The 23,943-nt window shown below is 38.2% G+C and overlaps 3 protein-coding genes across 6 annotated transcripts in view; 1 reads left to right on the top strand and 2 right to left on the bottom strand.

Moving 5' to 3' along the window:
• Positions 1-1,027: 1,027 nt before the first annotated feature.
• On the bottom strand, positions 1,028-5,520 carry iqcd (IQ motif containing D). 3 transcript variants are annotated; one of them, XM_041041990.1, is made up of 5 exons: positions 5,288-5,520; positions 2,598-3,244; positions 2,220-2,441; positions 2,034-2,105; positions 1,028-1,466 (listed from the first exon to the last, which is right to left on the bottom strand). In XM_041041990.1, the coding sequence occupies exons 2-5, from the start codon at positions 3,234-3,236 to the stop codon at positions 1,188-1,190; spliced, it is 1,212 nt and encodes a 403-aa protein (XP_040897924.1). In that variant the 5' UTR covers positions 3,237-3,244; positions 5,288-5,520; the 3' UTR covers positions 1,028-1,187. The 3 variants fall into 3 exon arrangements, with proteins under 3 accessions (XP_040897924.1, XP_040897925.1, XP_040897926.1); XM_041041991.1 differs by lacking the exon at positions 5,288-5,520 and adding an exon at positions 3,346-3,881; XM_041041992.1 differs by lacking the exon at positions 2,034-2,105.
• Positions 4,460-14,529, top strand: tpcn1 (two pore segment channel 1). 2 transcript variants are annotated; one of them, XM_041041987.1, is made up of 26 exons: positions 4,460-4,592; positions 7,572-7,708; positions 8,250-8,426; positions 8,519-8,632; positions 8,722-8,852; positions 9,243-9,331; positions 9,477-9,511; positions 9,653-9,711; positions 9,881-9,980; positions 10,144-10,260; positions 10,365-10,489; positions 10,576-10,624; positions 10,734-10,797; positions 10,892-10,936; positions 11,033-11,089; positions 11,178-11,231; positions 11,356-11,428; positions 11,636-11,743; positions 11,845-12,006; positions 12,122-12,237; positions 12,724-12,770; positions 12,883-12,951; positions 13,088-13,184; positions 13,386-13,525; positions 13,620-13,700; positions 13,793-14,529. In XM_041041987.1, the coding sequence occupies exons 1-26, from the start codon at positions 4,502-4,504 to the stop codon at positions 13,934-13,936; spliced, it is 2,481 nt and encodes an 826-aa protein (XP_040897921.1). In that variant the 5' UTR covers positions 4,460-4,501; the 3' UTR covers positions 13,937-14,529. The 2 variants fall into 2 exon arrangements, with proteins under 2 accessions (XP_040897921.1, XP_040897922.1); XM_041041988.1 differs by lacking the exon at positions 4,460-4,592 and adding an exon at positions 7,918-7,983 and having other exon boundaries at positions 7,577-7,708.
• Positions 14,530-14,613: 84 nt separating this feature from the next.
• Positions 14,614-23,943, bottom strand: part of slc8b1 (solute carrier family 8 member B1) — a 34,470-nt gene continuing 25,140 nt past the window's right edge. Inside the window, exons 12-15 of the mRNA XM_041041989.1 lie at positions 15,670-15,823; positions 15,503-15,583; positions 15,340-15,404; positions 14,614-15,226 (exon numbers count right to left, since the gene is read on the bottom strand). Of these exons, the coding sequence (XP_040897923.1) occupies positions 15,035-15,226; positions 15,340-15,404; positions 15,503-15,583; positions 15,670-15,823 (492 nt within the window). The 3' untranslated portion in view covers positions 14,614-15,034. The remainder of the gene's footprint in view (positions 15,227-15,339; positions 15,405-15,502; positions 15,584-15,669; positions 15,824-23,943) is intronic.

The raw sequence follows: 23,943 nt of genomic DNA, 5'->3' as shown, positions 1-23,943 counted from the left end.
AGAGGACGAGTTCAGCTGTTTACTGAAGATGCTTTGACCCCACTTGTAGTTTATAATGGGGTCAAAGGTCATTCTGGAGGGCAGTGACCCTTCAATATGAGAGACTCAAAAAACCATTACAGACCTGGAGAAAGATGCTCACTAGAGAGATTATTATTTTAGCTGAGAGGAGAGAGAGAGAGCACATTATGTTTACTCTAAGAGTTTCATTATATACGTGAATGTTGAGACTGTTATCATTATTAGTAGTAACAGTAATAGTAGTATTACCTGCATTAGATGCATCACATGTTCAGACTGTGATAGTTTGTAAAATCATCAGACAGATGAAAAAAGGCTCCAGCTTTGCTGCTATAAGGTGTTCAAATGCTTCAAGGTAACTCAGCCTTCCCATAAAATTGAGATTCTTATTAAACCAATGTTTAGAAAAATCAACACACAATTTAACAAAGCAGCCCTTTGATAAACAGTTACTATGTCCAATGGAGCCTCCATATTCAATCTATTCTTCTCCAGAAAGAAAATAATTCATTATTCTTCAATAAAAACACTGTGGAGCTGAAGTATGAATTTGATCTTTTTGTCCCAACAACATAGATGCAAAGTAGATGTCATTCATTTATCATTCGACTCTCAGGTGTATAACCACAGATGGTTATTATGACTGCCAAATCAATGCAATATAATGTAGGTAATTGATCATTTAGAATACAAGAGTCTGTACTGTCACCCTGTGGCCATTGAAGAAAACAGCAACTGGAATACCCAGTGAACAAGCCCCTGTTTTAACTTATTTTGCTTAATTTGGCCTGTTCTCAGATTTACGTTGAGTAAAGTTAGACTGCAAGCTTGCTATTCTGTACTAACAAGAATTGTAAAGGTGTAAGTTATTAGTTCATAACAGGTGCAACAAAACTCACAGACACACCTGTGTGAATGTGTATTGGTTTTAAGCAATAGAAATGTTCCAAAGTCAGACTGTAATCTTTTATATTCTTAAGTCCACACAAATAACAAATACTTGTTTAAAACAGACTTTATTGAAAAACCAGACGTAAACAACAAGTGCACTTAATCTGGGGTATGATGATTTTCTTTCAAAAGGCTTTTAAAAAAAAATATTTGACCACATTCATGTTCTACAGGTGTGCCAATGTAGCACTAGTGTGATAAAACTAGTCCATGGTTTATTTCCTCTTGCCTTTATCTTTTTTAGCCTTCTTGCTTTTGCCTTTGTTCTTTAAGGCCTTGCGAGTACTGTAGCCTCTCCACCAGGCTTGGGCAAAAATAGCCGCTTTGGTCTTCAACTCCAGCTCCCTCATCTCCCTCTCCCTCTTCTCCTCTGCCAGCCGACGCCTCTCCTGGATCTGGCTGTACTCCATCTCTAGAACAGTGAAGGGTTTCTCCATCTTCCTCAGCTCCTCCTCCTCCCTTTCGTGATCTATTTCATTCAGCTCCAGGTCCGCCTGAGAGAGGTGACGGTGGCAGTGATGGTGTTGAGGGGTGCAAGGATGGAAAAGAAAGAAAGATGGTGAAGGATAGTGATGGGCAGCAAAGAAGAATTAGGACAGAAGAAGTTAGATCAGAAATGTGACCAAAGAAAATAAGTGTTACTAAACATTGAAAATGTTGGTCCCCACTTATTTGTCTATAAATCTTGAAAGGAGTAATCCATTTAGTAAGAAGGTAAAACTTCTCCCATGAGATGCTAAAACCAGACTGACTAAACCAATTAAACAGACTGTGATGTGTTAGACACTGTTATCAGAATTTATACAAGTGTGAATGGATCGGTCCTGGATTTCAAACCAGACCAAACTCCATCAGCTGATGAAGACTAAGAGACAAAGGCTCTGGAAAATGCAAGTAAATGGAGCCTGTGTTAGGATATTTTGTGAAACCGCTATATCTGAGGCCAAGAACTGACTGTGATATTAAACATCCTGAATACAGTATTAACAAGCATTTGAACTAGTATCCACACAATTTTTTTTCCAGTAACTTTGGGCACTTAGTGGTGACTGTGTTTGTACCTGTTTTTCCTCAATTTCTTTGTCAAAATTTCCAAGCAAGTATTCAATTTCTGTCTCCAGTTTTTCGTTTTTCTACCAAGGAAGAAAAATTGTATCAGCTGACACTGGTTTTAATGAAAACTAAATATGTCAGTACCACTTAAATATGAAATATTTCCTGAGAAACGTTAGATAAACTAAACTTACCTCTTGGAGTACTCTCTCTGCCTGTCTGTTCTCGAGGATCAAATTGTTGAGCTGAATGTTGAGTTGATCAATTTCCTGTTGCATACTGATCTGCTTCTTTGAAACGTGGAAATGTGGCTGGCACTGTTTGACTGCGAGTTGGGGCATACCTGATTCTTGTGTGATGTTGCTCCCTTGCAGAGAATTCTGCAAATTTTTTATCTTATTTTTTTTCTGAGAAATCTGTGGCACAAACAAGATAGGAAAAAGGTATAGAGCAGAGAACATATTTGTTAAAGTCTCATTTCTCTAGCTGCATCTAAGCAGCTACAGTCTGGTAGGCCAGACTCTTGTAAGTGAAGGTTTCTTCAGGTTTCAGTATCTGATTTGGTGCCTCACCTGTGAATCTACTGAATCTATTTCCTTCTTGGCTGCAGCTTCTTTCTGTAGAAGCATGTGCTCCAGATCCTGGGCAGCGAATGAAAATGCTGACTTGCAGGGGGCCATCTGTAGCTCCTCATCCACACTGGTCAGCAACTTTTCTACCATATGGCTGTGAAACATCTTAAGCCCTCTAATTAGTTTGAACTCACTCTCCCCTACTTCCTCACCTAGCTCTGCCCTCAAACTGGAAACGACATCTGGATGGGCTCGGAAAAGTCTGAACAGATCCCTGACAGACTTCTTGATGTCCTTCTCAATCTGAGCCCTTGCTCTCTTCCTTGCTTCTCCATCTTCTCTTTCTGACTCTTGCTTGAGAACTTCTAGTGTCTCCAGTCTTTCAACTAATAGTTGATGCTTTTTAAGTGCCCTACTCAACTCCTCGTTCACAACATTAGACACACTGTTTAAGCGGAGGATCGCGGGCAGAGTTCCTGCAATCACGATTTGACTGATGCAGTTTTCCAATATGCTTGAGATGCGCTGAGCCTCAACAGTGAGCAGGTGTTTCTGTGAAGGGTCATGGTTCTTCAGAGGGTCCTTCGATTGGGCCTTTGACTTTGTCTTTGACAGTACTGTTGCCCCCTTTGCAGACATACTGGACACTAGGAAAAGAGTCCAACAATAACAATATAACAATAAATAGACATATAACAATAAATTTTTATATGTCTGTCTATATTGGCTTACAATATTATCCACTTACCTATGGTTATTTGTATAGCTACTTTGTTTTCTGTACTCCCATAGAAATGCTTTTGTCCAGGCAGGTGCTCCCCTACCCTTTTTACCTGTGCCTTAACTTTTCAAAATGATGTATGATCAGAGTTTTACACTAAAAGGCTGTTTTCAGATTCTTGTTCTGAAAGTGGAAACTTGTGGAAACGGCGCTCACCTTAAATCTGAGTCACACTTTGCAAGCAAATCCTGGTGTTAGAGGCTAGGCTACATACCTGTCCTTTGGCCGCAAGCAGAAAATATTGTTGACTGTTCTCTGTTGCTAGGATACCGCCAATGCGGGTGACAGTTCGAAATCTCTGGGATATATTGCGGGGGGGCTTATAATGCAGAAAATAAATGCACGCATTTTTTAAATTATTATTATTAAATAAATCAATGCATGTCATAGCATTCGATTCTGGCGATTAAGGGTTTTTACAACACTGTCTTGCAGTCACTGACTTTTATTTTGAAAATTTGGCAACCGTGTCAGAGCCTGCCGTGAATTGCTTCAGTGTCGCGAAAGTTTGTTGATGTAGCTGTATCCACGGTGTCTGTAGAGCTATTGTATTGTCGTTGTTGTCAGGTTGTTGTCAGGTTGTTGTCGTGGCTGTCAGGTATTGTCGCTTGCGAAAATATTCATCTACATGTAAAAGCGGTGTGCTTAGGTGTCGATTAAATGTCACCAGGACACGCACAGCATCTGTTGTCCAACAGAAAGCCTGGTGTGCGGTGACGATGCCGTAATGGACACAGACGGACTGTCTCAGCTTGTTAGCCGGACTCACAGAGAACTAGTTGATTCGGTGACAGATGTCATCTGTGACGGGTAAAAGACCAAATCTGAAACCAGCAGGCCTTTCCTGCTTTACAGAAGCTAAAAGCTGCTAGTTCCTGTGTTGCATGCATCACCAGAGACATTTATCTTGTCGTTAGCTATCATCTCAGTTAGCACAAGAAGTCCTCGGTTTGTTAGCCAACAACTGAAGGTTAGCCGTTGCAGCTGTGAGTGCACCAAGATGTGCAGTTGTTTTGCGGTTTGCAGAACAAGCAGTGCCGTTATTTAGCTAGTGGGTCGCTTGGATTATCTCTAACTGTACGTTAGCATATCGAGGCTCTTCGCAGCCTGTTTATCTGCTAGTATGGAGTCTGACGACGATGTGCCTCTCATCTTGACCTGGGACGAAGCAAACAGCGGTCTGCTCAACGAGGAGACTGAGAGAGGAGACGAAAGTAAGTTTGTACTGTGATATCCTCATCTTCAGCCTCGGAGCAGTTATGTAGACCGTGAATGCATGGCTAGACCCATGACCGTGGAAATGCATGGTATTAGAAACACAAAGCAAAAAAGACGCTGAGATGGCTATTAGCTACAGGTAATCAAGTCTAAAATAACAGTCCTGCAACACATCCTACCTTCGTGAAGGTTATAATGTTCAGTTTGTATTCAGACTGTTTTAGAGAGCTGTTTGTTCAACTTTATGGTCATTTTGAAGGCTGTAGTTTTCGTGCTGTTGCATTGTATTATACTGAGAGGTGTTTCTAATTATTAGTTCAACATCAGTAATAAAAAATAGCATGGACAACATATTAGATTCAACATCACCTCAAGCTACAGTCTCCAAAATGACATAAAGCTGAATCAACACCTCTCAATTAGCAAAACTAGTTAAAGTGAAGTGCACCAGAACTAGGATACAGAAAGTATGCATGAAGACAGAGGTGTAAACTTTCGTTATGCCATACTATATCTCACATAAACATGTTTGTTTTTACTAAGTTATTGTTTATTATTGCCATGCATTGTTTTCATATATGTATTCAAAGTATTGTATAGTGTTGTTAATAGACAAGCACTTTTGTATATATTGTATATGTTATTATTGGAGTCTATTTTGTGGTTTGAAGTCAGTTGCTCATCTACTTACCAGGTTTGCATTGGTGCAGTCTGAAGCCTTTGAATCTAGTTGGCAGTCAGGTGCATACATGGTACACGTCCAGGCCACATTGCTTTAACAGAGAAAAGAGATTGTCCACCAGGCTCTGCGATCACGTGTGTGTGTGTGTGTGTGTGTGTGTGTGTGTGTGTGTGTGTGTGTGTGTGTGTGTGTGTGTACTGCGCGCATGCGCAGTATGTATGGGCATCCATGCATCCAGTCCACATAGTAATCCTGCTCCCTTTGTAGTCCTCACATATAAGCTACAAAATGACCCATCGGAGAAACTGCTGCCTCAGCAGACCGTGCACCCCTCAGCCCCTCCCTGTTGCTCATGTGCAGCATGTGTGCGTTGTGTGTGTGACTGTCTGTAGCCTGTGTGTAAGTGTGTTTGTGTGTGTGTGTGTGTGAGCTTGCTGGATCATTTTCTCTGGCTCTGGAGGTGAACAGGAAGAGCAGAGGAGTTTTTTTTTTGCTCCGGATATCTAGGAGTGGTGGACAAGAAGAAAGTATCACACTGTTCTTGCTGATTACTGTTGGAGCTTTCTGGAAATAGAGGGAGTTTGAACCTGGGCACTGAGAAAGACAGCTGCATTGTATCACCTCAGTGACAAATCACATGCTTGGATAGAAGTTTGGACTTTAGTTTTATTACTGGTGGAGAGGACCCTTCAGAACACCACAAAACAAGATTTCTGGGAGAAACAGCCATGACTGCTGAGTCTGTTTGTGTTTCTGTGAGCCTGACCCCACCATGTTAGTGAGTGGGAGCTCCAAACATGTTATTGTTCTCAAACAAATGAGGGGTTGGACTGGCACACGGCAGACACGGGGTGCACTCCTGTCAGGATAACAGCCAGGCTGCTGCTGGACTGGAATTTGATCTTCACACTTAAGCTCTATCGGCTGTGGTCATGTTGGACAGGAAACGTCTGTGACTGTGTTTCTGAGACTCATATGGTCTCCACTGTGTTTTTATTCCAAGGAGTTGTGCCTGAAGCACAAACATGTGATGTACGGTGTGGGGGAAGATCACCCAGACTCGGAACAGGACTAAAATATGCAGCTGCAGAAAAACACATGGAGGGACTTCTTATTCAAGAAAGAAACTGTGATTTATAGTTATGAGAGATCCTGCTTGAAACTGTAAAAGAAGGTTATTTAGAGAATGTTGAGTTAATCCAGATTTCATCTTTTACTGTTGTACTTCTGAGGTCATTTTTTAGACAGTGCAGGTTTAAGAAAAAAGTACTATTTGTGTCATTTCAAATATAGTCATTACCTAATTCTGTGTTAAATCCTGTAATGGCATGATGTTGTTGCACAAATCTAGATGACTTCCCTGTGTTTTGAATTTAGTCACGCTCCGTCTTGTAGCACAGGATTAATTCCTCCTGTGGTTTATCTGTTTTGTGTCTGTATCCTGTCTGTGGCAGGAAGAATGCAATATGCAATGTGACATCAGTGCAAACACGGCACTTTCCTACTGACTTACAGAACTTTGTTCAAAGTTCAAACTCTGCTGCTAAAGCAGGGGGGAAATTTCATTGTGAGAGTGTTTAAGTCACATTTCACTGTTACTGGTTACTGCAGGTTCTTTCATCGAGGTGCCTGCAAGAGACCCTTTTTCCGAAAGAAGCAACCGATTGTCAAAGACATACTGAACGTAGTAAGCACTGTGGATTGTTTTCAGTGGTGTTCTGCCTCCAGTATCACTTTGATCCCCCAACTTGGTCTTTATATTTCTGGATCTGAGAGGACTCGCATCAGGACACCACTTGTGACTTTGTTTCTGGAGTTTGCATCAGTTCGGAGTGGAATGTTTGGCCATCTGTATCTCCAGATGTGTGTGGATGCTGGACCAAGACCAGCGTGCTGTGACTGACACACACACACACACACACAAACGGGCGCGGTGGACTTCAGGGACCTTAATACTTCCACACAACTGAGGGATACAAATAAATCCAAACTGATCAATGGAGTGCTTATGCGGGCAGGCAGCTGGTTTTCATGAAGAGCAGACCCATAATGAGAGTCCAGTAGTGATCTCCTCCTATGCCTTACAGTTAGAACTTGACTGCATTGGTAGGCGTATATTCGTCTATGTTGTGTGTGTGTGTGTGTGAGAGAGAGAGAGAGACCCATATATGGTGCTATACAAAGAATAAGCAGGGAAGTGAAAAGAGAAGATCATTTTAGTTGCAGTTTCTTGTACCTTTCTGCATAGATCAGGATTTTATCAATACACTGATTCTTATGTGTTTTGTTCCAGATGGAGGTGGAGGCAATTATGACATAGTGAACAATGCTGTGATCTCAACACCTGGGCCACAAAACCACAGAGCCCAAAATGTGTCATTACGGCAAAGCTGGGAGATGAACTACCAAGAGGCAGCCATCTACCTACAGGTACAGAGCGACTGGAACTGAGTTCACATGATCATATAATGGTTTTTATTGCACCCTCCACACTGTATTATTTGTAGATGATTAAACCGCGTTCTCGTTCAGTGGGCTATTTTTATATCACAGCAGCGGGAAGTGATAAATTTTAATATACAAGGAACTGCAAATTTAATTTCAAAAGAGGAATTCCAAAATATCCTTATCCTATTAAGGGTCAGTGGGGGGGCTGGAGCCAATCCAGCTGACTTCAGACGAGAGGCGGGGTACACCCTGAACAGGTCTGTGCAAGGAAACACAGGAAGAACATGCAGACTTCACACAGAAAAGCCCCAGCCCAGAATTGAACCTAGAGCCTTCTTGCTGTGAGCCAACAGTGCTAACTGCTGCACCACCATGCCGCCCAATACAGAATTTTCTGCTTATCAATAACGGCTGGTTATCAACAAAAAAAAAAACATGATCTCACAGTTGTGAGAAAACACAATTCTTCAAATACTCATGCTCAGAATGTGGCTTATATGCATCTATTGGATTTCATATACAGGAAGGAGAGAACAATGATAAGTTCTTCACTCACCCCCGGAACCCAAAAGCACTGGCAGCGTACCTGTTTGCCCACAACCACCTGTTCTACATGATGGAGCTCCTGACAGGCCTGCTGCTGATGATGCTATCGCTGTGCGAAGCTCCCGCTGTGCCCTCGCTGCGTCTAGATGTCTACGTCAGTGAACACATCACATCCACGCAAACACAAGCACATGATTGTACATGCAGTTTGCTGTAAATGTTCCCGTGCATGTGGTACCTCTGCAGGTCCATGCCACTCTGGAGCTGCTGGCTTTGGTTATGGTGGCTTTTGAGCTATGCATGAAACTCCGCTGGTTAGGATTCCACACCTTCATACGGCACAAGAGGACCATGGTGAAGGTAACCCATATATAATGGATGCTCGCTGATGGCGTTAATTTAGCTTCTGTTGCTCTAAATTGTTCATGTTGCCTCCTCTCCTTGTGCAGACGTGTGTGTTGCTGCTGCAGTTCGTGGAGGCCATAGTGGTTCTGATCAGACAGACGTCACACGTGCGAGTGACCAGAGCTCTCAGGCCCATTTTCCTGGTGGACTGCAGATACTGTGGTGCCGTGCGCAGGTACAACATAAACAAATACACACAGAGATTGTCTCAGTCTGGTCAGAATCATGGCCACAAAATAGAAATTTCAGTTTCCTGAGAAGTTTTTGTAACAGCCTAGACCAAGTTCTGTTTGTGTACTGGAAGACTTTTTAGAAAGAAGAAAAGACACTGTATGTCCCTTTCTGGGCTCCAGAAATAATTCCTTTGTGATGTGTGAAACATCTTTCAAAAATTACATGTGCTCCTCAGTGATATTTGGTTATACTACTTGGTGAGTCAGTTACCTCATAGTTTATGTGCTTATTTACATGTTTTTTTTGCATTATTTTATCCTTCTCCTTGAACATAGAGACACCACTGATTTAACTTTTAAATGCACTGATGCAATTTCTTTCATTCAATCAGAAACTTGCGTCAGATTTTCCAGTCCCTCCCACCTTTTATTGACATCCTCCTGCTGCTGCTTTTCTTCATGGTTATATTTGCTATCTTGGGTAAGAATATGTAGTAATTAAATGTATATTAAATAAATGCTGCTGCTTCTTTTCTGCTCTCTTTAATAGTTAAGGGTGAACTGTGTTCAGAGGGATCAGTTTTTCTCTTGCTCTGTGTGTTTCATTTGCTTTTTGTCTCCTCCAGGTTTCTGCCTCTTCTCTCCAAACACTGCTGACCCGGTACGTTTAGTCTTTAGTCTGCCTGACATTACTTTGTTTGAGCTGAGTAAGTCTGGGGGACTTTGGTGGTTCTCCTCTCTTTCAGCTTTCGTCTCTGTTGTGGTAGGATTTCCTGACTTAACCCCTCTCCTCTTACCGCAGTACTTCAACACTCTGGAGAACAGCCTTGTCAGTCTGTTTGTGCTGCTGACCACAGCAAAGTAAGAACACCAGTACACATAGTACTGTTAAATTATTTCTTTACACGCATGGCATGCAAGTGGTACCTTCTTCTTTTAGAACTCAGCATGAATGTTTTCGCCTGACACGTGTGTTTCAGCTGATTCCACAGTTTTTAATTTGTATCTCCTGGTTTCCTCTTTCTTGTAGTTTCCCTGATGTGATGATGCCAGCCTACTCCAAGAACCGCTGGTCCTGTATCTTCTTCATTGTTTACCTCTCCATAGAGCTCTACTTCATCATGAACCTGGTACAAATAGTCTTGTTTTCACAGCATCTGAAGTGTCTAGCCCGATGTGTTTGTGCAACAGCGGCAACTGTCTGCACCAGCAGGCGTATGAGAAATTTTAAGTCCTATGGAAAATAGACATGTCTTCTAATGAGTCCTTTTCAATTTCTGTGTCCCTCTCCAGCTCCTGGCTGTCGTGTTTGATACATTCAATGACGTCGAGAAGATGAAGTTTAAATCTCTTTTGCTTCACAAACGCTCCGCTATTGACCATGCCTTTCAGCTGTTAGTTAGCCGGCAGGTATGACCTTACTCTTCTAAGTAGTGTACAAATGATTTATTTGATTAATTTTAAAAAGCATTCACAAACGCTCTGTGTTCCTGTTCCTGCTGTTTTCTCTCCAGAGGCCGATGGGCGTGTCGCTGAAACAGTTCGACGGTCTGATGCGTTTTTACAGGCCACGGATGTCTGCCAGAGACCGCTTCCTCACATATAAAGCTCTGAACACCTCAGGGGCTCCCATGCTCAGGTAACTGCCTGACACACATGTTTTTCCACACAATAAATTTCTGCATGTAACAGCTCTGTTATATTTTCATGTGTGCTCTGCTACAGTCTACAGGACTTTTATAAGTTCTATGAGGTCACTGGCCTTAAGTGGAAGGTAAGTAGCATTAAATTTGTACTGTGTGGATATAATTCACTCTTTTATGTGTCTTTTTTTGCTGTTTCTTTTAACATACATGTCCTGTATGTGTGTGTGTGTTATTTAGGCAAGACGCAGTGGTGAGCACTGGTTTGACGACCTTCCACACACGACCTTCCTCATTTTCAAAGGTAAGTTCTTCATTTCTCTTCTTTTTGTTATTAGGCCAAATCAAATCTGTCTCTCAGTTCCTTATTCTCAGTGCTTTCATCTCTACTTGAATAGGGATCAACCTGCTGGTGAAGTCCAAGGCCTTCCAATATACCATGTGTAAGTATAATAATTTACATTCTCCCAGCTCGTCCTCAGAGATACGGAGGCAAAGTCTCTCATCATAAACGTTTTAACCTTTTCTCGTGACTGCAGATGTGGTGGTGGCCATCAATGGCGTGTGGATCCTCGTGGAAATGTACAAGCTGAATAGTAAGATCTCTTTCTCCAACGTGAACACACGTGACAGAGTTAAAGACTAATGCAGAATAGACATCTCACCTCCCTCTTCTCCCTGCAGGTGGATTTTCCTGGTCCAGATTTGTTCCCTGGAGTTACATTGTTTTCCTGACCAGTGAGTAGGCTGCGTGCTGTCTCCCACTCACACAGAAACTCATAACAGTATTTATATGCTGTAAAAAGGATCATAATTAAAGTTGTTTCCATGCACTAATATTTTCTCTGTCTTTCCACTTTAGTTTATGGTGTAGAGGTGTTATTGAAAATAACAGGTTTAGGCCCAATGGCTTACTTCAGCTCTGGGTGGAATCTGTGAGTAATAACAGGATTTTTTGATTAACACATAAATTATTTCCACATTCAAACCTTCACACATTTGTGGTGTGGTCGACAACTGATTCATCCTGAGCACTCCAGTGACCATATCCTTCAGTAATATTCAGGATTCTTAACTTCAGTACTTCAGTGTGGCTGGTTCTGTATTTTTAGTTAAAATCCTTATTTTGCTCTTCTTTCCAGGTTTGACTTCTCAGTGACAGTGTTTGCCTTCCTGGGCCTGATTGCTCTTGCCTTCGATATGGAGCCATTTTACTTTATTGTAGTGCTCAGACCACTTCAGCTGCTCCGGTGTGTTTCCATTTCTACTTTAGAGATTACAGTGGACAGTTTACATAAGGCAATGTTCATTTTCCTCTTACATTTAAATGCTCGTCTGTCGCCTGTTGCAGGTTGTTTAAGATAAAGCTGAGGTATCGTAACGTGTTGGACACCATGTTTGAGCTCTTCCCCAGGATGGCCAGTCTGGGGTTGACCTTAATCATCTTCTACTACTCCTTTGCAATTGTGGGAATGGAGTTCTTTGCAGATGTGGTTTACCCCAACTGCTGCAAGTGAGTCATGCTGTAGTGGCATTAATGCTGGACTGAAATTTCTTGTACCTTATGACACAAGAGGATAAATTCTATCCACTTCCAATAACCTCCGGTTTAATTTCTTTTTTCTTAGCACCAGCACAGTGGCCGACTCCTACAGACAGATCAACGTCACATGTGGCAACAAAACAGTGTTGGAAGACGGCTACTACTATCTCAATAACTTCAACAACATTCTCAGCAGCTTTGGTAAATCATCTAAGAGGATATTTTTGTTACTGTCCACAATTCTCATGAAAAGACCAAAATCAAATACTTGTTAGTGTTCTACAGCTTATCTATGACTCTCAGACCTCATGCCAGCTGAGCACTGTAGTTTTAAGAAAACTTTTCTTAAAGAGCAGTAAATACTGCGTTTGCTGGGGACTATTTTCAGCTACAGATTTGGTGCAGTATTGACTATTTATGGCCACAGGGCGGTGTGTGTGTGTGATTGACTCAGTATGAACTACAGTTGCTGTAGTTATGGTAATTTATTTGGATAATATTGGTCTACTGTATGGCACAGAGGAATAAACAAATCACAGTTTATATTACAGACAAAAGTTGTTACTAGGATTAATTTATTTTGGCTTTTGGTCATGGGATTTTCTTGGGATTTGTTGACTAGAACATGGTGCTCATGCGCTTTTTTCTCTCCAGGTGTGTAATCTTTTTCATTTCTGGTTTTTACAGTGACTCTCTTTGAACTGACTGTGGTCAATAACTGGTACATCACCATGGTAAGATCAAGTCATTTATCTGTGCTGCCTTTCATCAGTCTCCACTCTGCAGCGTTGTCATTGATCAGTAGGTGTCACTGTTTGACCTCTGCTGTGTTCACTCTTCCCACAGGAAGGAGTAACCTCAATGACTAGCCACTGGAGTCGTCTGTACTTCATGACCTTTTACATAGTTACCATGGTGAGGCCTGTGTAGTCATGGGTGTCTGTGTATATGCCTTAATGTTTGTGAGGTCTCCATGAAAGTGTACCTTGCATCTTTGCCTTTTTCTTTGTGTGTTAATGTGTCAGTGAATGTGTACCTGTGCCTCCTCCAGGTGGTGATGACCATAATTGTGGCGTTCATTCTGGATGCTTTTGTGTTCCGCATGAACTACAGCCGCAAGAACCGGGAACCACTGGAGAACCCAGAGGGTAGGACTGAGTGTGTGTGTGGATATTCTGTATACCTTTACAGTATCTGTAGCACTTCTGAACAAAAGCCATCATGTATTCTTGAATATTTGTCCTATTTCTTGCACAGATAATCAGATAAAATGCTTATTTGATTATTTAGCTTCCAGTACTGCGTGGAATTTAGAGATCAGTAAGTCATTTTCATTTCTGTGTGCGTAGATGAGAATGGGATCGTGTTTGAAGTAGAGGTGAGTCGAGATGAAGCTCTGGCCACTCTAGAGCTGTACAAGCAGACGTGTCCAGGACTGTCCTCCCTCAGCTCTCTACAGGGAGTCCTACAAGCTATGGACAGGAGTGGGGTAAGAACAAACACACACACACCAAACTCTTTTTACTCTGCTCTTCACATTAAGTCCCTCTAATTAGCTTTCCCTCCTCCTTTAATATGTACAGCACTCGTCTCTGGTGTACCTCGGTCGCAGGTCTAGGACAAAGAGTGACCTCAGCATGAAAATGTACGAGGAAGAGATGCAGGTAAGAAACTGAAGAAATAATCCTGAATACTATGACAGTAGTTTGTCGGTCTCTCTTGACGTCCTGACCTTTTCTATGTCATGTTTCTCCAGGAGTGGTATGCAGAGTATTCAAGGGAAAACTTGCCTCAACCAAACCAAAGTGTGAAGCGGGATCTGGACAGTCCCGTCCCTGACCCGGCTCCCTTCCCAGAGCCTCAGCTCAACTCACAGACTGGACCTCACAGCATCAACTAATGCACGGCTTGCAAGCGGTACATGAACAGCACCATCTCAGCGTTTTTTTTTTAATGCTAAGAAACCCCATCACTCCAAGTCTTTTCCAGTTGCCCCTCACTCACACATTTGCCACAGTTGTCAGGGGCCCTTCAGACTGATGTGAGAGTGAGATGAGTTCATGGTGGCTCCTTCCTGGGGCCGTGACAATAAGTACAGGTCTGTTGCTCGGACGGGAGCGTTGAGCGTTGCCCCCTTTTTCGGCCTTTTCGAAGACTGCAGCAAATCTTATGAGGGAGCCTGTACTACCACAGTATGTTGTGTATGTGTACTGCTGTAGGCCTTTTGTGACTTCTTGTAAATCATGTAGTACTTACCCCTGATGCCTTAGTTTAATGGCTCATTTGATCAGTATTAACACAGACCCTACTAAATTCTCTAAAGACCAAAAGTATGAAGACTCACTCTCCTCTTAGCTCAAAACAATTATGGTGTACCTCCTAACTAATGTCTCAGCAGATTCAAAGTGTTTTACTTTTATATAACTTCATATTCTGTAATGTATTTGAGTTAGTTAATAAGGGATTTTAATAAACTGTTCAAATTGTCAAGTGCATTGATGTGTTTTTGCCACACTGTTATACTGCTGATTTAATCAAACTGTATAATTTAACAGAAAGCATAGCTTTAATACAATCTGTAAATAAAAATACCAAACCAAAATTATTTAATTCCCCCAAAGCAGCCGTGTACAAGGTCATTTTAGCATTTTGATTTACAGTACATTTAGTTCATTCACAATCTTTTAAAGTAGAAATTTCTACAATCTGTGTTTTCCCTCTCAACTCAAGAAGTACCATCTCAGCTCCAGGAGCTCAATAAAGGCACAGTGTAATTTGTTTCAGCTCCCCCTGAGCAGAAAACAGTAGTTTGTCATTAATTTGCCTGCTTGGTTGCATTGGATAGCAGTCAAGTGCACTGTTGATTCTTTTGTAAAAAGTGCAGTATCAGTGTTGTGTGTAGAAGATGATGCTACTGGTCTCAGTGCAGACTCTGTTCCAGTGTCATTTTGCATTACTGGAGGACATCCCTCATTCCAGACTGGCCTCAGTGTTGAGTCTAAACAACGCGGATCTCGCCAAACTCTGTGAGCAGAGCGATGACAAGGAAGACGACGTAGAACGCGAGGAGAAAGATCCCGTACGTCCGACCCAAGTGGAACCGGCACAGTGGAACAATGACGAAGGATAGGACCAGAGACAAACCCAGAGATCCTGCAAGAATCCATGTCAACAAACCCTCTGTTTCAAACTGAGGAGGAGAAACAGACAAAGATGCATCATGTTCATGGGTTTCATAACAAGTCAAGTCTCGTGTAACTTCAATTTCTTTCCTCATTTGTGTTTGAAGAAGAAGAAGATTACCTGCACAATAGAGTGTGTTTTAACCATCTGCACCAGACATCCCAAACCCACTCCAAACAGCATGTCTGAAGGAAATAGAGTCAAGGATGCAGTACTTCACAGTCACTATTATACATTGTGTTTTTATGTGTATACACACATTCTCACGTGAAAATAAGGATACTGAAAATTATGCCTCCAAAGCAGGCTGAAATGGCCATTCGTGGGTAACCCTGCCGGGCAATGGTGATGTCAGAAAAACAGTCTGAAAAAGAGAGATGTAAACAGAAAGTACAAGCATATACTGGTAGATGTTTTGGATTAAAAAGAATTGGGTTAAAAAAATATCACCTCCTATGCTGTTGCCCCAGGCCAGCATAGTCAGCCCCAGCACAGTATTGCTGAGACTCAGCACCACACCAAGCATGTGCAGAAGACTGACCACTTCAGAGGCTACTGCACTGATCAACACTGCGCTCACCACGAAGCCCAAAAGAGCAAACAGCTGGAGAAAGAACAAACAAGAGAAAATCAGAATCACATGTGAACAAGGAAGAGAACATATTTCACCCTCACAGCATGACAAAAAAAAAAAAAAAAAAAGACTGAATTCTAATTATGGATGAATTACAAAGGATATATAAGGTATATGTCTGGCCACACTATTTAAGTGTTTCTAGAGATGGCAGTGTTGTTTAGACCTCAGTATCCCAACTAGGGAGGGAGCCGATCCGGTATCCGTATCGGGTTCCGATACCAAAATAATTAACGGGTCATGGATCGGAAACCTCCGCAGGTTGGATCAGAAATTTCCAATCCATGACCCATTTCTGTGCTTTAACGTTGTCTGCTGAAATGACTCCACAAGCGATTCCCTGCCGGCTGCTCTGCTAACTGGCTGCAAAATGTGGAATGACTTTCCTGAACGGAGGTGTGTCTCAATGTGACGTTGAATAATGAGCAGGGGCGGGCTGGGGTTAAAATTCAGCCCGGGAGCTTGGTTTGGAGAGGGCTTTTACCCGATCGCACAACAGACGTAAGTGGAACTGTGATTTTAACATGAATACGTTATTAGCAATATAAAAACAATCTACAGATATACATGATACACAATCAGTAGTGGGTACAAAAGCAAGCTACGTATGATCACACATACTATGCATAAACAAATACTGTTCATTTAAAAACATATGGCACTATGACGTTTTTTATGACATTTTGAGGTCAAAAAATTTTTTGACTTTTTTTGGCCGATTTTGATGCCTTACTATACTATGACGTTTTTTATGACATTTTGAGGTCAAACTTTTTTTTGACTTTTTTCGGCCGATTTTGACGCCTTACTATAGTATGACGTCTTTTATGACATTTTGAGGTCAAAAAATTTTTTGACTTTTTTTGGCCGATTTTGACGCCTTACTATACTTTGACGTTTTTTATGACATTTTGAGGTCAAAAATTTTTTTGACTTTTTTTGGCCGATTTTGACGCCTTACTATACTATGACGTCTTTTATGACATTTTGAGGTCAAAAAAATGTTTGACTTTTTTTGGCCGATTTTGACGCCTTACTATAGTATGACGTTTTTTATGACATTTTGAGGTCAAAAAAAATGTTGACTTTTTTTGCCCGAAAAAAACACCTTACTATACTATGACGTTTTTTGTGACATTTTGAGGTCAAAAAAATTTTTGACTTTTTTGGCCGATTTTGACGCCTTACTATACTATGACGTTTTTTATGACATTTTGAGGTCAAAAAAAATTTTGACTTTTTTTGCCCGAAAAAAACGCCATACTATACTATGACGTTTTTGATGACATTTTGAGGTCAAAAATTTTTTTGACTTTTTTAGGCCGATTTTGACGCCTTACTATACTATGACATTTTGAGGTAAAAAAAAATTTTGACATATTTTTGGCCGATTTTGACGCCTCACTATACTATGACGTCTTTTATGACATTTTGATGTCAAAAAAAATTTTTGACTTTTTTTGGCTGATTTTGACACCTTACTATAGTATGACGATTTTTATGACATTTTGAGGTCAAAAATTTTTTGACTTTTTTTGGCCGATTTTGACGCCTTACTATACTATGACATTTTTTATGACATTTTGAGGTCAAAAAAAATTTTGACTTTTTTTGCCCGAAAAAAACGCCATACTATACTATGACATTTTTTATGACATTTTGAGGTCAAAAAAAATTTTGACTTTTTTTGGCCGATTTTGACGCCTTACTATACTATGATGTCTTTTATGACATTTTGAGGTCAAAAAAAATTTTGACTTTTTTAGGCCGATTTTGACGCCTTAGTATAGTATGACGTCTTTTATGACATTTTGAGGTCAAAAAAATGTTTGACTTTTTTTGGCCGATTTTGACGCCTTACTATAGTATGACGTTTTTTATGACATTTTGAGGTCAAAAAAAATGTTGACTTTTTTTGCCCGAAAAAAACACCTTACTATACAATGACGTTTTTTGTGACATTTTGAGGTCAAAAAAAATTTTGACTTTTTTGGCCGATTTTGACGCCTTACTATACTATGACGTTTTTTATGACATTTTGAGGTCAAAAAAAATTTTGACTTTTTTTGCCCGAAAAAAACGCCATACTATACTATGACGTTTTTGATGACATTTTGAGGTCAAAAAAATTTTTGACTTTTTTAGGCCGATTTTGACGCCTTACTATACTATGACATTTTGAGGTAAAAAAAAATTTTGACTTTTTTTGGCCGATTTTGACGCCTTACTATAGTATGACGTTTTTTATGACATTTTGAGGTCAAAAATTTTTTTAACTTTTGAAGGCCGATTTTGACGCCTTACTATAGTATGACGTTTTTTATGACATTTTGAGGTCAAAAATTTTTTTGACTTTTTTAGACCTATTTTGACGCCTTAATATACTATGACGTTTTTTATGACATTTTGAGGTAAAAAAAAAATTTGACTTTTTTTGGCCAATTTTGACGCCTTACTATACTATGACGTCTTTTATGACATTTTGAGGTCAAAAAAAATTTTGACTTTTTTTGGCCGATTTTGACGCCTTACTATAGTATGACGTTTTTTATGACATTTTGAGGTCAAAAAATTTTTTGACTGTTTTTGCCCGAAAAAAACACCTTACTATACTATGACGTTTTTTATGACATTTTGAGGTCAAAATTTTTTTTGACTTTTTTAGGCCGATTTTGACGTCTTACTATACTATGACGTTTTTGATGACATTTTGAGGTCAAAAAATTTTTTGACTTTTTTGGCCCGAAAAAAACGCCATACTATACTATGACGTTTTTGATGACATTTTGATGTCAAAAATTTTTTTGACTTTTTTAGGCCGATTTTGACGCCTTACTATACTATGACATTTTGAGGTAAAAAAAAATTTTGACATATTTTTGGCCGATTTTGACGCCTCACTATACTATGACGTCTTTTATGACATTTTGATGTCAAAAAAAATTTTTGACTTTTTTTGGCTGATTTTGACACCTTACTATAGTATGACGATTTTTATGACATTTTGAGGTCAAAAATTTTTTGACTTTTTTTGGCCGATTTTGACGCCTTACTATACTATGACATTTTTTATGACATTTTGAGGTCAAAAAAAATTTTGACTTTTTTTGCCCGAAAAAAACGCCATACTATACTATGACATTTTTTATGACATTTTGAGGTCAAAAAAAATTTTGACTTTTTTTGGCCGATTTTGACGCCTTACTATACTATGATGTCTTTTATGACATTTTGAGGTCAAAAAAAATTTTGACTTTTTTAGGCCGATTTTGACGCCTTACTATACTATGACATTTTGAGGTAAAAAAAAATTTTGACTTTTTTTGCCCGAAAAAAACGCCATACTATACTATGACGTTTTTGATGACATTTTGAGGTCAAAAAATTTTTTGACTTTTTTAGGCCGATTTTGACGCCTTACTATACTATGACATTTTGAGGTAAAAAAAAATTTTGACTTTTTTTGGCCGATTTTGACGCCTTACTATAGTATGACGTTTTTTATGACATTTTGAGGTCAAAAATTTTTTTAACTTTTGAAGGCCGATTTTGACGCCTTACTATAGTATGACGTTTTTTATGACATTTTGAGGTCAAAAATTTTTTTGACTTTTTTAGACCTATTTTGACGCCTTAATATACTATGACGTTTTTTATGACATTTTGAGGTAAAAAAAAAATTTGACTTTTTTTGGCCAATTTTGACGCCTTACTATACTATGACGTCTTTTATGACATTTTGAGGTCAAAAAAAATTTTGACTTTTTTTGGCCGATTTTGACGCCTTACTATAGTATGACGTTTTTTATGACATTTTGAGGTCAAAAAATTTTTTGACTGTTTTTGCCCGAAAAAAACACCTTACTATACTATGACGTTTTTTATGACATTTTGAGGTCAAAATTTTTTTTGACTTTTTTAGGCCGATTTTGACGTCTTACTATACTATGACGTTTTTGATGACATTTTGAGGTCAAAAAATTTTTTGACTTTTTTGGCCCGAAAAAAACGCCATACTATACTATGACGTTTTTGATGACATTTTGATGTCAAAAATTTTTTTGACTTTTTTAGGCCGATTTTGACGCCTTACTATACTATGACATTTTGAGGTAAAAAAAAATTTTGACATATTTTTGGCCGATTTTGACGCCTCACTATACTATGACGTCTTTTATGACATTTTGATGTCAAAAAAAATTTTTGACTTTTTTTGGCTGATTTTGACACCTTACTATAGTATGACGATTTTTATGACATTTTGAGGTCAAAAATTTTTTGACTTTTTTTGGCCGATTTTGACGCCTTACTATACTATGACATTTTTTATGACATTTTGAGGTCAAAAAAAATTTTGACTTTTTTTGCCCGAAAAAAACGCCATACTATACTATGACATTTTTTATGACATTTTGAGGTCAAAAAAAATTTTGACTTTTTTTGGCCGATTTTGACGCCTTACTATACTATGATGTCTTTTATGACATTTTGAGGTCAAAAAAAATTTTGACTTTTTTAGGCCGATTTTGACGCCTTACTATACTATGACATTTTGAGGTAAAAAAAAATGTTGACTTTTTTTGCCCGAAAAAAACGCCATGCTATACTATGACGTTTTTTATGACATTTTGAGGTCAAAAAAATTTTTGACTTTTTTTGGCCGATTTTGACGCCTTACTATACTATGACGTCTTTTATGACATTTTGAGGTCAAAAAAATTTTTTACATTTTTTGGCCGATTTTGACGCCTTACTATACTATGACGTTTTTTGTGACATTTTGAGGTCAAAAATTTTTTTGACTTTTTTTGGCCGATTTTGACGCCTTACTATAGTATGATGTTTTTTATGACATTTTGAGGTCAAAATTTTTTTTAACTTTTGAAGGCCGATTTTGACGCCTTACTATAGTATGACGTTTTTTTATGACATTTTGAGGTCAAAAATTTTTTTGACTTTTTTAGGCCGATTTTGACGCCTTACTATACTATGACGTTTTTTATGACATTTTGAGGTCAAAATTTTTTTTTACTTTTTTAGGCCGATTTTGACGCCTTACTATACTATGACGTTTTTTATGACATTTTGAGGTAAAAATTTTTTTTGACTTTTTTTGGCCGATTTTGACGCCTTACTATAGTATGACGTTTTTTATGACATTTTGAGGCAAAAAATTTTTTCTGACTTTTTTTGCCCGAAAAAAACGCCATACTATACTATGATGTTTTTTATGACATTTTGAGGTCAAAGAAAATTTTGAATTTTTTTGCCCGAAAAAAAAGCCTTACAATACTATGACGTTTTTATGACATTTTGAGGTCAAAAAAAATTTTGACTTTTTTGCCCGAAAAAAATGCCTTACTATACTATGATGTTTTTTGTGATAATTTTAGGTCAAAAAATTTTTTGACTTTTTTTGGCCGATTTTGACGCCTTACTACACTATGACGTTTTTTGTGACATTTTGAGGTCAAAAATTTTTTTGACTTTTTTTGGCCGATTTTGACGCCATACTACACTATGACGTTTTTTATGACATTGTGAGGCAAAAATTTCTTTTTGACTTTTTTTGCCCGAAAAAAACGCCATACTATACTATGATGTTTTTTATGACATTTTGAGGTCAAAAAAAATTTGGACTTTTTTTGGCCGATTTTGACGCCTTACTATAGTATGACGTTTTTTATGACATTTTAAGGTCAAAATTTTTTTTAACTTTTGAAGGCCGATTTTGACGCCTTACTATAGTATGACGTTTTTTATGACATTTTGAGGTCAAAAAATTTTTTAACTTTTTTTGTCCAATTTTGACGCCTTACTATACTATGATGTTTTTTATGACATTTTGAGGTCAAAAACTTTTTTGACTTTTTTTGGCCGATTTTGACGCCTTACTATACTATAACGTTTTTTATGATATTTTGATGTCAAAATTTTTTTTAACTTTTGAAGGCCGATTTTGAAGCCTTACTATAGTATGACGTTTTTTATGACATTTTGATTTCAAAAAATTTTTTGACTTTTTCTGGCCGATTTTGACGCCTTACTATAGTATGACGTTTTTTATGATATTTTGATGTCAAAAATTTTTTTGACTTTTTTTTGCCGATTTTGACGCCTTACTATACTATGACGTTTTTTATGACATTTTGAGGTAAAAAAAATGTTGACTTTGTTTGGCCAATTTTGACGCCTTACTATACTATGACATTTTTTATGACATTTTGAGGTCAAAAAAAATTTTGACTTTTTTTGCCCGAAAAAAACGCCATACTATACTATGACGTTTTTTATGACATTTTGAGGTCAAAAATTTTTTTGACTTTTTAAGGCCGATTTTGACGCCTTACTATAGTATGACGTTTTTTATGACATTTTGAGGTCAAAATTTTTTTTGACTTTTTTAGGCCGATTTTGACGCCTTACTATAGTATGACGTTTTTTATGACATTTTGATTTCAAAAAATTTTTGACTTTTTTTGGCCGATTTTGACGCCTTACTATAGTATGACGTTTTTTATGATATTTTGATGTCAAAAAATTTTTTGACTTTTTTTGCCCGAAAAAAACGCCATGCTATACTATGACGTTTTTTATGACATTTTGAGGTCAAAAAAAATTTTGACTTTTTTTGCCCGAAAAAAACGCCATACTATACTATGACGTTTTTTATGACATTTTGAGGTCAAAAAAATTTTTGACTTTTTTTGGCCGATTTTGACGCCTTACTATACTATGACGTTTTTTATGACATTTTGAGGTCAAAAAATTTTTTGACTTTTTTTGGCCGATTTTGACGCCTTACTATACTATGATGTTTTTTATGACATTTTGAGGTCAAAAAAAATTTTGACTTTTTTTGCACGAAAAAAAACGCCATACTATACTATGACGTTTTTTATGACATTTTGAGGTCGAAAAAAATTTTGACTTTTTTTGGCCGATTTTGACGCCTTACTATACTATGACGTTTTTTATGACATTTTGAGGTCGAAAAAAATTTTGACTTTTTTTGCCCGAAAAAAACGGCATAGTATACTATGACGTTTTTTATGACATTTTGAGGTCGAAAAAAAATGTGAATTTTTTTGCCCGAAAAAACGCCATACTATACTATGACGTTTTTTATGACATTTTGAGGTCGAAAAAATTTTTGACTTTTTTTGCCCGAAAAAAACGCCATCCTATACTATGACGTTTTTTATGACATTTTGAGGTCGAAAAAAATTTTGACTTTTTTTGCCCGAAAAAAACGGCATACTATACTATGACGTTTTTTATGACATTTTGAGGTCGAAAAAAATTTTGACTTTTTTTGGCCGATTTTGACGCCTTACTATACTATGACGTTTTTTATGACATTTTGAGGTCGAAAAAAAATGTGAATTTTTTTGCCCGAAAAAACGCCATACTATACTATGACGTTTTTTATGACATTTTGAGGTCGAAAAAAATTTTGACTTTTTTTGCCGATTTTGACGCCTTACTATAGTATGACGTTTTTTATGACATTTTGAGGTCGAAAAAAAATTTGACTTTTTTTGCCCGAAAAAAACGGCATAGTATACTATGACGTTTTTTATGACATTTTGAGGTCGAAAAAAATGTGAATTTTTTTGGCCGATTTTGACGCCTTACTATACTATGACGTTTTTTATGACATTTTGAGGTCGAAAAAAAATTTGACTTTTTTTGCCCGAAAAAAACGGCATACTATACTATGACGTTTTTTATGACATTTTGAGGTCGAAAAAAATTTTGACTTTTTTTGCCAGAAAAAAACGGCATACTATACTATGACGTTTTTTATGACATTTTGAGGTCGAAAAAAATTTTGACTTTTTTTGGCCTATTTTGACGCCTTACTATACTATGACGTTTTTTATGACATTTTGAGGTCGAAAAAAAATTTGACTTTTTTTGCCCGAAAAAAACGGCATAGTATACTATGACGTTTTTTATGACATTTTGAGGTCGAAAAAAAATGTGAATTTTTTTGCCCGAAAAAACGCCATACTATACTATGACGTTTTTTATGACATTTTGAGGTCGAAAAAAATTTTGACTTTTTTTGCCGATTTTGACGCCAT

The sequence above is a fragment of the Toxotes jaculatrix genome, chromosome 7 (assembly GCF_017976425.1).
Source record: "Toxotes jaculatrix isolate fToxJac2 chromosome 7, fToxJac2.pri, whole genome shotgun sequence".
NCBI classification, from domain to species: Eukaryota; Metazoa; Chordata; class Actinopteri; family Toxotidae; genus Toxotes; species Toxotes jaculatrix.
This window is presented reverse-complemented; position numbering and strand designations above follow the sequence as displayed.